We start from the raw sequence: 14,514 nt of genomic DNA on the forward strand, positions 1-14,514 counted from the left end.
TTTAGAACAAGAATGTTAACTACTGTTATCACAGAGTGCTTTAAACCCTGATTCAGATTATATGAAAGGTTTCCTTTAATTAATTTCTAATTAATTTGAAATTAATTAGATTCAAGAGTAATACCCCAATAAAGGAGGCTACAGAAGTCTCGACAATGGTTAACAAAAGTCCCTTTTGTTTGTTCCCTTCATGTGTAGGCTAAATGCATAGAAGGCACAGATATCAGGGACAGATTTTGTTGGCACCTGTCTGCTTGAGAGGCAATGGAGTGTGCCTCCAGGGGTGGAGTCAAACTGCTAGAGAATCACAGCAACAGCCGTGGCTGCAAAGACCAGGAACTTGTAACTCCTGCTTCTCTCATTGTTTTGGCTGCGTTAGCAGCACCAAAATGACCTCCCCAGGGTGCAAGCCTGGGCAGTGTGTATGGAGGTCCTGGGCTACCCAGACGACAAGAATGGGTAGTCTTTGCCTTGTTTATGTAGTCCAAAGGAAAGCAGAGCAATACGTTTGGCACCGGCTTGGCTGCAGGAGTTGCTGGGAGGACTACAAGGAACCATCCAACCATCTTAGGAGACTCCACTAGATTTGTGAAGGAAGAAGAAGAAGAGTTTGGATTTGATATCCCGCTTTATCACTACCTCAAAGAGTCTGAAAGCGGCTAACAATCTCCTTTCCCTTCCTCCCCCACAACAAACATTCTGTGAGGTGAGCGAGGCTGAGAGACTTCAAAGAAGTGTGGCTAGCCCAAGGTCACCCAGCAGCTGCATGTGGAGGAGCGGAGACGCGAACCGAGTTCACCAGATTACAAGTCTACCTCTCTTAACCACTACACCACACTGGCTCTCCAGTAGGGTTTATTCATTTCTTCTCCTGAAGATGTCCCACAAGGCAGAAGGTATGGGTTTCTCCTCAAGGTTTACTCCCGAAGCCTTTCTCACGAATGAGTGTAACAACAAGGCAGTGGAAATTTAGAACCAGACTTCTCCTTCTCCTAGTGGGGCTACCTTCCCAGGTGGATGAGCCCCATCTGCCCCTCATTTCCCACAACAGAATGTGCAGAAACTGCCTTTTTGGGAGTAACATGTCTACCAGTGACTGCATGTAGGACTCTTGCATAAATTTGTTCCAGACTCAGAAAGGAGTTTTAGTTTAATGGGGGGGAAATAAATTTTAAAAAATCCGAGAAGAACTGAACTCAGGAGTTTTAACACTGATTAAGCACACATTTCACATTATTATTTGGCTTTCCTTCCCATTTCTTTTTGGAAACAAAAACAGCATCTTGATGAATGCTAATTTTAATTTTAGATGAAACAGTGCATAAAATTTGCTTAGCTAATAACCAATGATATGATCTCTTGGCACAGATTCGGCACAGAGGGCCACCCAGATCACTTTGCCCACCTCCTTGATGTGGAGCCTCCAACAGAAGACAAAGTGCTTTTGTGTGAACAGAGGACGACAATATATTTTCCCTTGAAATTACTTATTTTTAGCAGTCTAGGAACCAGAACATCTGGGCAGCGCATAAGAGTTAGCACATGTGGTCTTGTTACTAGTTTCCCTCAGCTATAGTCATCAGAGCAAAAGCCAGCAGAGCTCTGGCTGACAAGTAGAAGGTTCCAGAAATTCTGCATTCTTACTTGTCAGCCTGTGCAAGAGGGAAACAAAGAAGAAAATCACTATTCAGAAGGGACTTTGGTGGGACCAGAGTGTGAAGACCGATGCCACAGGCTCCTGTTGTATGGACCACACCACATGCACTCCCCAGTCGTGGCAAAGCTTCATATGGCCAACTCAAGTTGACTGGCCCCCGTTTTTGTTATTAGAAACAGAGGCTCCTTCGAGGCACTAGAAAACCTTCCTGGAAAGGATTACAAAGAGAAAGGCAAGGGAACAAAAACATAACTCTCAGTGAGCATCACCTGAGGTCCTAGAGCTGCTATAGATCTGGCTGGTAGGGCCAGCCCAAGACATTTTGGCACCTGAGGCAAACCACAAAATGGTACCCCCCCCCCAGTGCCAGGGAAGGAGAGGTGAGTGAAGATCTATATCAGGAACAAGGGTGGAACATCAAATTAACCTTACCCGGCAGTTGAAATGAGAATCAAAGGCTGTCATAGAGGGAAGGGGTGGGAGAGAAGAAGGAGTCCACTCCAAATCATGACAGGTGGGTGCAGAGCCCAGGAGACTCCAGAGGGCTGCCCCCAACATTTCCTCCCTAGGGGTGGGATGAAACAGCAGACAGTGCATTCCCTGGAGGCCAGATCTGCTACCTCTGTGGATCCTGCCACCTGAGGCGGTCACCTAACTTTGCCTCATGGGTGGGCCAGCCCTGCAGTTGGGAACCATCAGCTTCACCTTGCCAACCTGCAGGCCTCTCTGTGTTCCCAAACATTGGTTGTCCTTGGTTCTCATGGGCTAATGCTTCAGCTGGTTGCCTTCCAGTCTCCTCCTCCTTGAACAGTAAATCCGTCCCCACACACTCCAGTCAGCCCTGCTTTGCTCATGGCTGAAATTCAGCTCAGTGGTTTTGCAATATTGGTTGGATGTTTGCCTCTGGCGTTGGCCACACACTTCTTTTGGGCACCAGAATAGAAAATGTCAGGTGTGAATGTCAGGGAGACTGAGGACAGAGCTGCCAGCACAGAACCAGACATGTTAATTGTGGTTGTGACTTCTTTCATTGAGAATGACCTTTTTGCTAAGCAATTAAGCAGAATACTACCTGCTCAATATACATTGTATATCTCAATCTACTAAGGCCAAATATCTGCATTTAAAAAATGAAAGTAAGAATATGGGTCAGCTAATGACCCAAATAGATACCAGGTGGCATGTCCAATATTGGACATATGGCAATCTTACACAAGTGGCCTAGCATGTCACAGGACAGAGCTGCATGCACAGTGTTCCACAAAATATTTGACTAACTGGCATTTCCGATGCTAAGAGAGTGGTGCTGATAATACCAAGGTTGCAGGTTCGATTCTTATATGGGACAGCAGCATATTCCTGCATTGCAGGGAGCTGGACTAGATGATCCTCAAGGTCCTTTCCAACTCTACAATTCTATGATTCTTCTCTGATTTGCTAGCAGAATATGATTTTAATGCTAGGACCAGTCACTTTTTAATTCACCCGCCAAAAAGCTCAGGGTAGCACACCTGGTTTCCTGGTCAGCCTGAAATGCAGCTTATTCTAAGAGAGAGTGGCTGGTCCAAGATCACCCAGGGAGTTTCATGGCTCACTACAGATCTGAACCCAGTAAAAGTCCAGTGGTATTAAACGTGGTATCTTCTAGAAGTTGTTGGACTACAACTCCCATCAGCCCTAGCCACCATGGCCAATGCTCAGGGCTGAAGAGAGTTGTAACCCAACACCTGGAGAAGAGTTCCTTGGCTACCTCTTCCCTAGCTGTTACATCACACCGACTCTCTAAAAATTGATTGATTAGCAACTTGACATTTGCGTGTTAAGATCACCAAAACTGCCTAGAAATAAATTCATACATGACTCAAATTTTAGTTTGAAGTTCGGCACGATTTTGGCCACAACTTTATTGATTACAGGCTGTGATTGGTTTGCTTAGGCATTGGTTCAGACTACCTGAACCTGTCCCAGACTATCCAAGACAGGAACAGAGCTGACAACTGCCAGTTGCAGAGGTCAGTCAAGGTAAACACCCTGGGAGATCAATTGGGATGGGTGCAGATCCCTAAGATCACACCCAGAATGCTCCAAGGGACTCTTGCATGGCCCTATCCTCCTTCAGGGGTCGGACAAATGTATGGTGAGCCCCTGGATTCATTTAACGGAATACCTACGCAGCAACCATTGGAGGAGCAGGCCACAGCCATGCTTCGTCCCCTCCACACACATTAACCAATGCCCAACTGCAAACCTTACAATGTTGTGATGATTTGCTACACAGTAGGCAAAACCCCAAAGGCATCAGCCAATCAGCCAAGTGGGAAAAATCCCTGCGGGGCCCCTGCCCCAAAAGCAGACAACCCACGATAGTATAGCAAGGTCAACACGGACCCTAAATATAGGGAGGGTGGGTGATCCGGTGGACGAAGCGAAACAGAGGACTCTCAATGCAATGTGGAGCAATTTCTGCAACCCCATTGGGCGGAACAGGTCCCATGCTTCCGAGGGACCAATTGGGTAGCTGTGGCAATCCAAACTTACCCACCCCAGCAACAGAGAGCCAGTTGTGGTGAACTCACCGCAACACGTGCTCTCTGGGAGGAGAACCCGATTTCTCCAACTCTGGCTGGATTTTGCCCACTGTTTACTGCTTGACTGGGAGTCTTAAGAACTGGTAGCACAAGGAGCAGGAAGCATGAAATCATGGTCTTGGAGGGAATGGTGGGGGGATAAGAGTACAGGAGGCAGGCAGCTAGACAACACCAAGCTCACATTTGTCTAGGCAAAGTGCAAGCCAGAAGCTTGCAATGCCATATTAGAACAAGAAAAACCAATGGGCTTCCTACATGGGAAGCCACCCTGGAGTCTGAAAGCCCAGTGCTGTCCCATGAATGATTCAGTGTGCATGGGTGAGTCTCACCACAAGGGGCAGAAGAGCACAGATCCCAAAGTTCCTGGTTGTAGCCCCAGCTGAAATATTTGCTGACAACTATTCCACTGTGCTGCAGCCTAAAGGAATATGATAAAAGGAATATGAATTTGAGAAATTCCTGAAAGAATGTATATAAGTAATATCCTTGTTTGGCTCACCATGCCCTAAAAAATAGAGGATACAAATTCTACCAACAGCGATGAGGTGGAGGTTGGGGACACATTCGTTGCCGAAGCACTCCATTACACTAAATTCTGCAGAACTGTCAAAACTGCCAGAATGATATAAAAACCGCTTACCAGAAATGGCTATTTATTCTACGCAGATATAAGTGTCAATATACTGTAACGTATTTTGTTCTGACAGTGAAAATGCATCTTTGAATTTGATTTGAACCCTTCAATTTCTGTGAGTCTCCAAGGAGCAAGATTTTCTAACGCAGCAAAGTACAAACTCGTTACAACTTGACACATGGCGGTGTCCTTAATACATGCATATGACTATGTAATTATAATTATTAATAGCATACACACACCCACAGCCCTCAAACTGCACGCACACATAGAACACACCTCAAATTGATATTTTTAACACGGAATCAAAACATAAATAAATGTCACCTGGAGCATACAAGGTGGACTATTTACCATTGTCACCTGACAAGGGTGTAAAAATACCTTATCACATGCACATCAGAATAGGAAAAGTATTTTCCAAAGAGAGACAGCTGGCCTCACTTCTGAAAAGGAATTCGTTTTAAATAACAGAATGTTCCAACTTGGTCTCATGCTATTATTTCACCCACCTCAAAGCAGAGATTAATCAACACACACACACACACACACCCTTACCCCTTTCAAGATTTCAGTTTCAAGGGCTTGGCTGTCAAGAGAGATATTGCAGAAATTTCACAGATTTTAAACACCCTGAAAAGCAGTCTTTCCAAAGCTCTTGCTGATAGAATTTTAATGTCATGCTAACATCCAGCAGTTGATTTATATTTCAAGAGCAGCTCTGCTTGCCAACTAAGATAACGTGAACATCGTTCATACATTGAAATCTGCCTTCATATGCCAAACCCCACAGGAGAGCACAACGCTCCACATTTCTTAATGCACTCTGCTCCAAACAAATACGCAAACACATATGTATGTTTAACAGCACTGTTCTGATTTGGATGCAACTGCAGACTTCAGTGCAATTTAGCAAAATGTACTGCTCCTGCACAGTTTACGTTAAACAACCAAAAATGCATTCGTTATAATCCTTCCCCCCTCCCCGTTCATTTTACTAAATAAAGACCAACACAAAACAAAGCAAAAAACATTGTGGAAGAAGACGGTTACAGTGTTGCCACTCTGCACATTTTTATGATAAAGAAAATAATGGTTTTTACCTGTATGGAGAGAACCTGTAATTAGCCTGAGAAGATACTGGGCGAATTTCAGTATTTCACGCTTACACCGTTTCCGACATCCACTCATTTTATGCAGCGAGGTATTCCTCTGAGGAGAGCCAGAACACTTTTGCTAATGAAAGTGAATAGTTTTCGACAGAGAACTTCTGTCCCAGCTCGCCTGCTCACAAGCTGCCTGGCTAAAGCCAGACAAACTCCTTTGGATTTGTTTGAAAAGGGAGAACCCTTCAAAGGACTAGAGGGGGGGGGAGAGAGAGAGAGAGAGAAAGCATGCAAGGAAAACACTGAACTGACAGGGGGATGCTGAACAGGGCGGTCACACTCAGGTCCTCCTGTAACCCCGTACGCAAGCTGTCTGGTGTGATGATCACTTGTAGTCCAACAAGATATAGGAGAGCAAAGGTATACTTTCCTCCGCTGTCTCCTTAGCAGATACTGCTGCAACCTCGCCGACCATTCAGTCAGAGGCGGGGCCTGCAGCCTCAACTCTACACATAAAAATTTGTCCTCATCAATGAATCAGCATGTAAGCAGGTAGGAAGGAGATAGCAGGGCACCCAGTTTGAATTGTGGTTTTGCAAGGAGTGGCAAGAAGCAATCTTGCCGGTGGGGTGTGTGTGTGTGTGTGTGTAGCTTTGCAATGATTGCTATGCACAAGAAAAAAATATTAAAGTGTGCAGTTCAAGGCTGGGTTGTCTACCCAGCCATAGTAAGGCAATATACAACCTTCCACACCAAAAGCTCACCTGTCGGAAATAAAAAACGATCAAGGTGAAGGCAATTATTCAGTTGTGACAGCAGCGGGGCAGATATAAACAGCCAGGCTTAACTCTGCAGCTTATTGCAAATACTGTGAAAAATCCAAACTCCACAGCCCGCCCCAAAGGAGTCTAAAGTTTTAGCAAATTCCCTTTAGCGTACCGGTCCACAGCAACCTGGGTCATCAAATAATTAAACGTACACATTCCAGGAAAGTACTTCTGATGCTTAATACTTTAGTTGAAAAGAGGATGGCAAACCATTTGCAAGACTTAACAACAACGTCATTTCAAAGCATTGCTCTATTAATGTTGTTGTTGTTCAGTCGTTCAGTCGTGTCTGACTCTTCGTGACCCCATGGACCAGAGCACGCCAGGCACGCCTATCCTTCACTGCCTCCCGCAGTTTGGCCAAACTCATGTTAGTAGCTTCAAGAACACTGTCCAACCATCTCATCCTCTTTCGTCCCCTTCTCCTTGTGCCCTCCATCTTTCCCAACATCAGGGTCTTTTCCAGGGAGTCTTCTCTTCTCATGAGGTGGCCAAAGTACTGGAGCCTCAACTTCAGGATCTGTTCTTCTAGTGAGTACTCAGGGCTGATTTCTTTGAGAATGGATAGGTTTGATCTTCTTGCAGTCCATGGGACTCTCAAGAGTCTCCTCCAGCACCATAATTCAATTAATGTAGTTAGTGCTTTAGAGAAAAACAATCCCCTCCCCAAAGACCCCATTACGCATTTACATGTCTAACTTATTATCTAAATTTGAGGGTGGGGAAGAGGAAATAGAGGAAGGGAGGAGACAAGCAGGCAAGTTTTGACAGGGGATAAATATGTGCAATTGCAGTCAGATCTACTTAGTTTTCACTTCAGTCAGGAATAAGGTCTAAAGGCTTGTCAAAGGTTGTCCCAGAAGAGAGACATTCAGTTGAGTTGAGCCTAGAAAACCAAATACATGCATCACGTCCTAGGAGTGATTTCGGGGAACAGATAGTAACAGAGTCATCTATGGAAGAAGGAGAACTTCAGAAAGTTCAGGTAACATTTAAAGGTGAACCTTCTCACTTTCTGAGGGAAGAGATGAACTGAAACTCCGGTATCCTTCAGAATTCACAGTAATCTGAATTTTGTGGTGAAGTTCTCGAACTAAACACAATTTACAAAAGTGCACATATTGGGGAAGGATGTGCACTGAAATGAATATATTAGTGAAAACCACATGCATAAATGTATCCTGTTGAGGGAAACTGCTTGCAAAAATGTGTACATTTGTCAGAATGGCATACAGGAATGTGATGAGGAGAAATTTGCACTAAAGCAATGCTGAATTTTCATAGCGTATGTGGGTGCATTCTTTCTTTCTTTCTTTCTTTTTTCCTTTCCTTTCCTTTTTATTTATTTAAACAATGTTTTACAGCACCATTCCCTTAGAATCAGATGGCCAGTATACAATAAACATTAAATGGGCAGAGAATGACTTTCCAGCTTCATGGCCCCCTGAATAAACACAATAAAACCTTTAAAAGCAGACGTAACCAAATTGCATTTATAACTAGCATTCTATACATGATCTCCCTTTGTAATGCCTTATTTTGAAATCTTTAAGATGATATTTTAGTTTCCATTTAATAATGTTGCTTTGAATGTATACTTTATTTTTGGTTTTCTTCTGCAATGTTGTATTTTGGAAAGTTCTATTTAATGTTTTAATGTAGGTTGTAAACCGCTTTGAACTCCCCCCCTCTAAAAATATAAAGCAGTATAGAAATGAAAATAATAATAATAATAAGTGTAATACTCTTCTTTAAATGCTTGACTATCGCATTAAACTTCCATGTCATCTACTCGTTAGACGTTGCAACCAATGAAATCGTAATATATATATTTTTAGAATGACATACCAATAGGTTGGCATCTGTCTGTCTGAGGAAACAATGAATGAGTGCATCTTCAGGGGTTGAGGCCAAACTATTGGAAGAATGGCATACCATTTGTCTTTAAATTTCCTATCTGAAAATATGTCAGGGTCTTTCAGGACCTTTCACCCTTTGGGAATTATTCTGTTTTTGCAAAGGTCCCTCAGGACCCAGCAGGGATATCGAGTTTCATTGTTTTCATGGCTCAAGCATCTTTACTTCTTCCATCCACCCTTCTGGTCTGGTACTTCCTTCCTTTTATTAAAAAAAAAAGAACCTAAAGCAAAAACCTAAGATTCCTCCTAAGACCATCTTCCTGTCTTGCTACTGCAGTCTGATTCACACAGAACCATCATGTGTGCTAAAATTTGCAAAGATCCCTTCAAAGATGAGAGGGGGAAGTAATTGATAAATGGCAGTTCAGTTGATGGACAAGGGCTAAATTAGCTCTTTTAATATCCTCATTCATTATTTAGAAGAAGGGATATAGGATGCCCAGGAATGCTCGATTGGATAATGTTATAAATACCCTGGAGAACAAGATTTGATATAACAAGTTCCAGCAATTGTTGAATCAGAGACAGCAGATAAAAGTAACTGAACTTTGCTAAATGAAAGGCAATAAATAAAGGGAATAAACAGCGACAAGCCTTCAATAAGGGAGCAGAATATGAAGGCAAGATGAGTCGGTGGAAGTTAGATATAGATTTGCAATGAATTATGACACAAGGCAGAAAAATCAATTTAAGTGTAGACAAAGATATACAAAGAAATGAAGTATGCAGTTAACCTCATGTGAGGCTAGGAGGGGGAGGTGCAGGTGGAAATAATCCTGACTTACCCATAACCATCCACTAGCCTTATTTTATTTAATTTTATTTATTTAGAAAACGTGCAAAGCACTCGCGGAAGCAATTTATCCAAGCAGTGTAATCTGTGCCGGCTTAAACCTACGTACAGCAACAGTGTTTTGTGTTGTTTGGGCTCCTGTGATGTAAGTAATGGGCCACACCTGCTCTCTAAAATATCACTGGTTTGCTCATTTCTATATATAGTGTGCCTACATTCTGCATGTGCAAATGGCTTTAGATACCTATTAGGTCCATAAATTACCATATAACATATATTCAACACAAAAAAACAGTGACAATTTGTTGTTGACAAAGGACAGCTGGACATATAAAGGCCCCCATTACTTTCAGTAGCTTAGGGCCTCATCAAACCTAAATCCGGCCCTGAGTGTAATGTTCAGTTTTATATGTATGAAAAATGACTGGTTATATATGCGATAAATAATTTTTGTTCTCAGATAACATGGGTATGATCTAGCCAGTTAAGTACTTTCTACTAATTTCTTTCTTTTGTTTATAAATTGCTTCCTATTTACACCTGTGGGTTTCACCTAGAAAGAGCATCACTGTAATCATGGAAATGTTGGATTCAGGTAGGAAGCAGTCAAAATAAATAAAAAAATTGTCCAGTAGCACCTTAGAGTGTGGGAATACGTTTTTAAGGTGCTCCTGCACCTGTTTGTTTATGTTTATTTTAAGGTAACCTTCCGCATTAGGAAGAAAGGGCAAAGGATCCAGCAGAGAGTTTGCTGCATGGATCCTTCCGCGTTTGGGGCAAAGCGCGCCAATTTAGCCAATGTAACGGTCAGTTGATAGTTTCCCGCCCAGAAACTGGCTTAGAGACAAGGTTGTGATTGGTTCTTGTAAATGTTGTGACAATGCTTGATTTCTTAATAAATAGCCTCCGCTCTCTGTAGCGTGTGTGGAGAACGCGCGAGACAAGCCAGAGAGAATATCAGTGCGAGACAAGCCAGAGAGAAACCGAAAGCAAAACCAGCCGCACAGAGCAGTTGAGAGCTTCTTCACCATTGACTGCAGTCTCTTAGTTTTTAGTTCTTTTATTTCAAAAGCGTTTATTTGGCCTTCTAAGTTTTGGCCGCTACCTAGCTTAGCCTATCTTTCTATCCGGAGACCTCCGGAATCTCCGGAACCTTCAGATACCTGCAGAAAACCTTCGGAAACCTTCAGAACTCACGACAACTACCTTCAGATCATAGCCAGCGGACCCTTTCACGACGCAGTGGGAGCAGGAACTCCAGGATTACTGGTCGTCCCATCTGCTGGCTATCCCCATATTAGAGGACAACAAAGTTTGTTCTGGGTATAAGCTTTCGTGTGCATGCACACTTCTTACTAGATTTTCAGCAGGCATGGCGGTGCCGATTCACACAAACGGTGCTTCCACAAAGACTCTGCCTGCTTCTAGCCAAAGCCCCTAGCATCAGCACAGTGTGTATTTATACGTAGTAAAAAAAGTGTGGGGTGGAACAGTACCCCTCCCTTACTAATTACCCTTAAAAGTAAGTCTACTATGCCCTGTTATGTTCATCTGTATTTCAGACTATCACAGCCTGTTGTGTTCGAATATGTCATTTGCGTGTTCAGACCTTTTAACCTCACCCCAAATAAATTCAGGCAGGACTCAAATTTTGGTTTGGTTTTTGGCAGAATTTAGGCCACAACTACAGCAAGTGATTGGTTGCACAGGCTCTGGTTCGACTAGCTCCCTGGGTTCCAGTATAGGTCAGTCAAGGGTGAACACCTGGATAGCAGAAAGCCGGGGGACCTGTTCTATCGGCCACCCAAATGTCCCCCTGGACTCAGGCACGGGCACAACGCCCTCTCAGGGGTTGACCAAACCATCGAGTCCCTGGATTCCTTTAACGGAATACCCTTCACATAGGGATGGCGAGAGCATTCACCCATCCCTAACACCTGAACCAGAGCCAAATCACAACCTTACAAGTTGTGACGATTTGCTATGCGGCAGGCAAAACCCAAATGGCAACAGCCAATCAGCCAAGTGGGGGGAATTCCTGCGCCGTGTCCCTGTCCCAACAACAGACGACACACGACGGCATAGCAAGGTCAAGCACAAGCCCTAAAAGTAGGGAGAGGTGGGTGGGTGTTCCGATGCACGTACCGAAAGAGGAAGCTCTGGGTCACATGCATGGGTATTTATAGGTCCCTCGATCCGTTTAGCTTGCATCCCATTGGCCAGATTGAACCCTGCATCGAGGGACCTACCGACTGGGTGTTGTGGCTGTCAATCACTCCTACCCACAACACAGGGATTTGGTTGCCAGGTATTACCGCAATACGTGCCCTCTTTAAGGGAGGACCCGATTTGCAACTACTGTTTAAGATACTGCTTCATAATTGTCTTTTGGGCAGCTTGGCTGCCTAGCATAAGCACACAATTCCATTTCAGCACGCAGCATCTGGCAGCAACAGTTGTAGTTTTAAGCAATGTACAAATTCAAATTCAAGCCCCAAGGCCTACACACAGAACACTATATAGAAATGATGTGAAATGTGCTGGAAGCATATTATAATACTACAGGTAAAGGGAAATTGATTTTTTTTAAAGGAATAACCCTGAATACCAAATTCTCTTTTGCTAACTCATATAGTACCATTAGCTGAAAAAGTGAAATTCTCTTTTTTCTATTCCCATGTCCTTGAGTTTAGTCCAAGGATTCATTTTCACCCTGCAGCCTAAGGAAGATTATACTGCAGACAGCTGCTGTAAAGACCTCAATGCCATCCTAACTGGGCTGATTAAATATTCACAAGAACATAGGGGAGATATGACATCAACACAAGTAACTCCAGGGTCTGACCTTCCATAGCAGAAAGCTCGAGAATTATGTCGTGGGAATAAACCAGAGCAGCCAGTAACAGCTGCATGGCAAAATGGGACATAATGCAGTTTTCATGTTGTACACTTTAGTACTGGGCATGCATTGTTAAATTCTCACTGCAGAAGCCAAAGTGCCCAGAGTCTCTTAATGCATCATGTGAACCGGAGCTCTCAGAGCCAGCTAACAATAAAACCTGACAGCGCAGACAATTATACCAATATTCACTGTGTGCAAAGCTGAGAGGCTGCAACAGCTGGACCAATGCCTGGTGAGACTTAGACTGAAGTATTAAAATATAAAAATGTAGACTTTATGCTCACCATTTGCATGTTCAGACCCAGAGACCTCCCCCTTAAATAAAGACACATTTGACTCCAATTTTAGTTTAGGTTTCTGGCAGAATTTAGGCCACAACTTTATGGATTACAGAAAAGTGAGTGGTTGGATAGGCTCTGGTTCGACTAGCCCCCTACACCCTGGCAGGTAGCGCTGACCCAGAGCTCTATCATAGATCAGCCAAGGGTGAACATTTGAGGCAGGTGAAAAGCCTGGGAACAGACTCTGTTCACTCCCCCAGATGCTCCCCTGCACTCAGGCATTGACCAAACCAAGCTGAGCCCCTGGATTCCTTTAACAGAATACCCTTCACATAGGGGTGGCCAGACCGTTCTCCCATCCCTATCACATGAACCAGTGCCTATCCGCAACCTTACAAGTTGTGATGATTTGCTATGCGGCAGGCAAACCCAAATGGCCACAGCCAATCAGCCAAGTGGAGAAAATTCCTGCCGTGCCCCTGTCCCAATTACAGACGACACACGACGGCATAGCAAGGTCAATGGCAAAATGCCCTAAAATTAGGGAGAGGTGGGTGGGTGTTCCGATGCACGAGCCGAAAGAGGAACACGCGCATAGGTTTATATAGGTCCCTCGATCTTTTTACACTGCACCCATTGGCCAGATTACACCCAGCAACGAGGGACCTACCAATCAGGTGTTTTGGATATCCAACAGACCCACCCACAACCAGGAGGTCAGTCTCCAGGTCTCACCGCAACACGTGCCCTCTTTTAGGGAGGACACGATTTACATGTCCCCTCACACATTTATCCTAGTAATCCTTACAAAGACCCTGAGGGTAGTCCAGTAGTATTACCCCCCATTTGGCAGACAAAGATGTGCCAGTTTTAGTCATAGCAGACCCACTGAAATCTATGGATGTAACTTAAATTGATGGATTTCATATGGTCTATTCTAATTGTTGCTTAGTGGCTTTGCCAATGGCTGCCAGACTGAGACTCTCTCCACTACAGTACACACTAGGTTGTCTTAAAAAGATGAAAGTCATTCTGGATAGTTGTTTTTGCTGACAATAGTTTTAGGATTGCAAATAGCTGACTACCCTAAAATGACCGAAACACTAAAGGCATGTACACATCGTGTGATAATGTGCATTCAAGTGTAGGATGCAGGCATCTGTTGGGGGGTCCAGCACACAGGATGTCATCCTCATGTCATTATTCCTGTCCCACACTATTTGTCAATAACAATAATAATTTGTTATTTATACCCCACCCATCTGGCTGGGTTTCCCTAGCCACTCTGGGTGGCTCCCAACAGAATATTAGTAAAGGTAAAGGGACCCCTGACCTTTAGGTCCAGTCGTGTCTGATTCTTGGGTTGCGGCGCTCATCTTGCTTTACTGGCCAAGGGAGCCGGCGTACAGCTTCCGGGTCATGTGGCCAGCATGACTAAGCCGCTTCTGGTGAACCAGAGCAGCGCACAGAAATGCCGTTTACCTTCCCGCTGGAGTGGTCCCTATTTATCTATTTGCACTTTGATGTGCTTTCGAACTGCTAGGTTGGCAGGAGCAGAGACCGAGCAACAGGAGCGCACCACGTCACGGAGATTCGAACCACCGACCTTCTGATCAGCAAGCCCTAGGCTCTGTGGTTTAACCCACAGCACCACATTATTAAAACACAATAAAACATCAAACACCAAAAACGTCCCTAAACAGGACTGCTTTCAGATGTCTTCTAAAAGTCAGGTAGTTGCTTATTTCCTTGACATCTGATGGGAGGGCGTTCCACAGGGCGAGCGCCACTACTGAGAAAGCCCTCT

The 14,514-nt window shown here is 44.1% G+C and overlaps 1 protein-coding gene across 2 annotated transcripts in view; it reads right to left on the reverse strand.

Moving 5' to 3' along the window:
• The window catches only part of KCNIP4 (potassium voltage-gated channel interacting protein 4), a 359,055-nt gene that overhangs the window by 247,555 nt on the left and 96,986 nt on the right, over window positions 1–14,514 (reverse strand). Inside the window, exon 1 of one of the 2 annotated variants that reach the window (XM_033159533.1) lies at window positions 5,983–6,226. The exons of the other annotated variant lie outside the window; for it this stretch is intronic. Within the exon in view, the coding sequence (XP_033015424.1) occupies window positions 5,983–6,070 (88 nt within the window). The 5' untranslated portion in view covers window positions 6,071–6,226. Of the gene's footprint in view, window positions 1–5,982; window positions 6,227–14,514 lie in introns of those variants that run through there. 2 annotated transcript variants of the gene reach the window in all.

The sequence above is a fragment of the Lacerta agilis genome, chromosome 9 (assembly GCF_009819535.1).
Source record: "Lacerta agilis isolate rLacAgi1 chromosome 9, rLacAgi1.pri, whole genome shotgun sequence".
NCBI classification, from domain to species: domain Eukaryota; kingdom Metazoa; phylum Chordata; class Lepidosauria; order Squamata; family Lacertidae; genus Lacerta; species Lacerta agilis.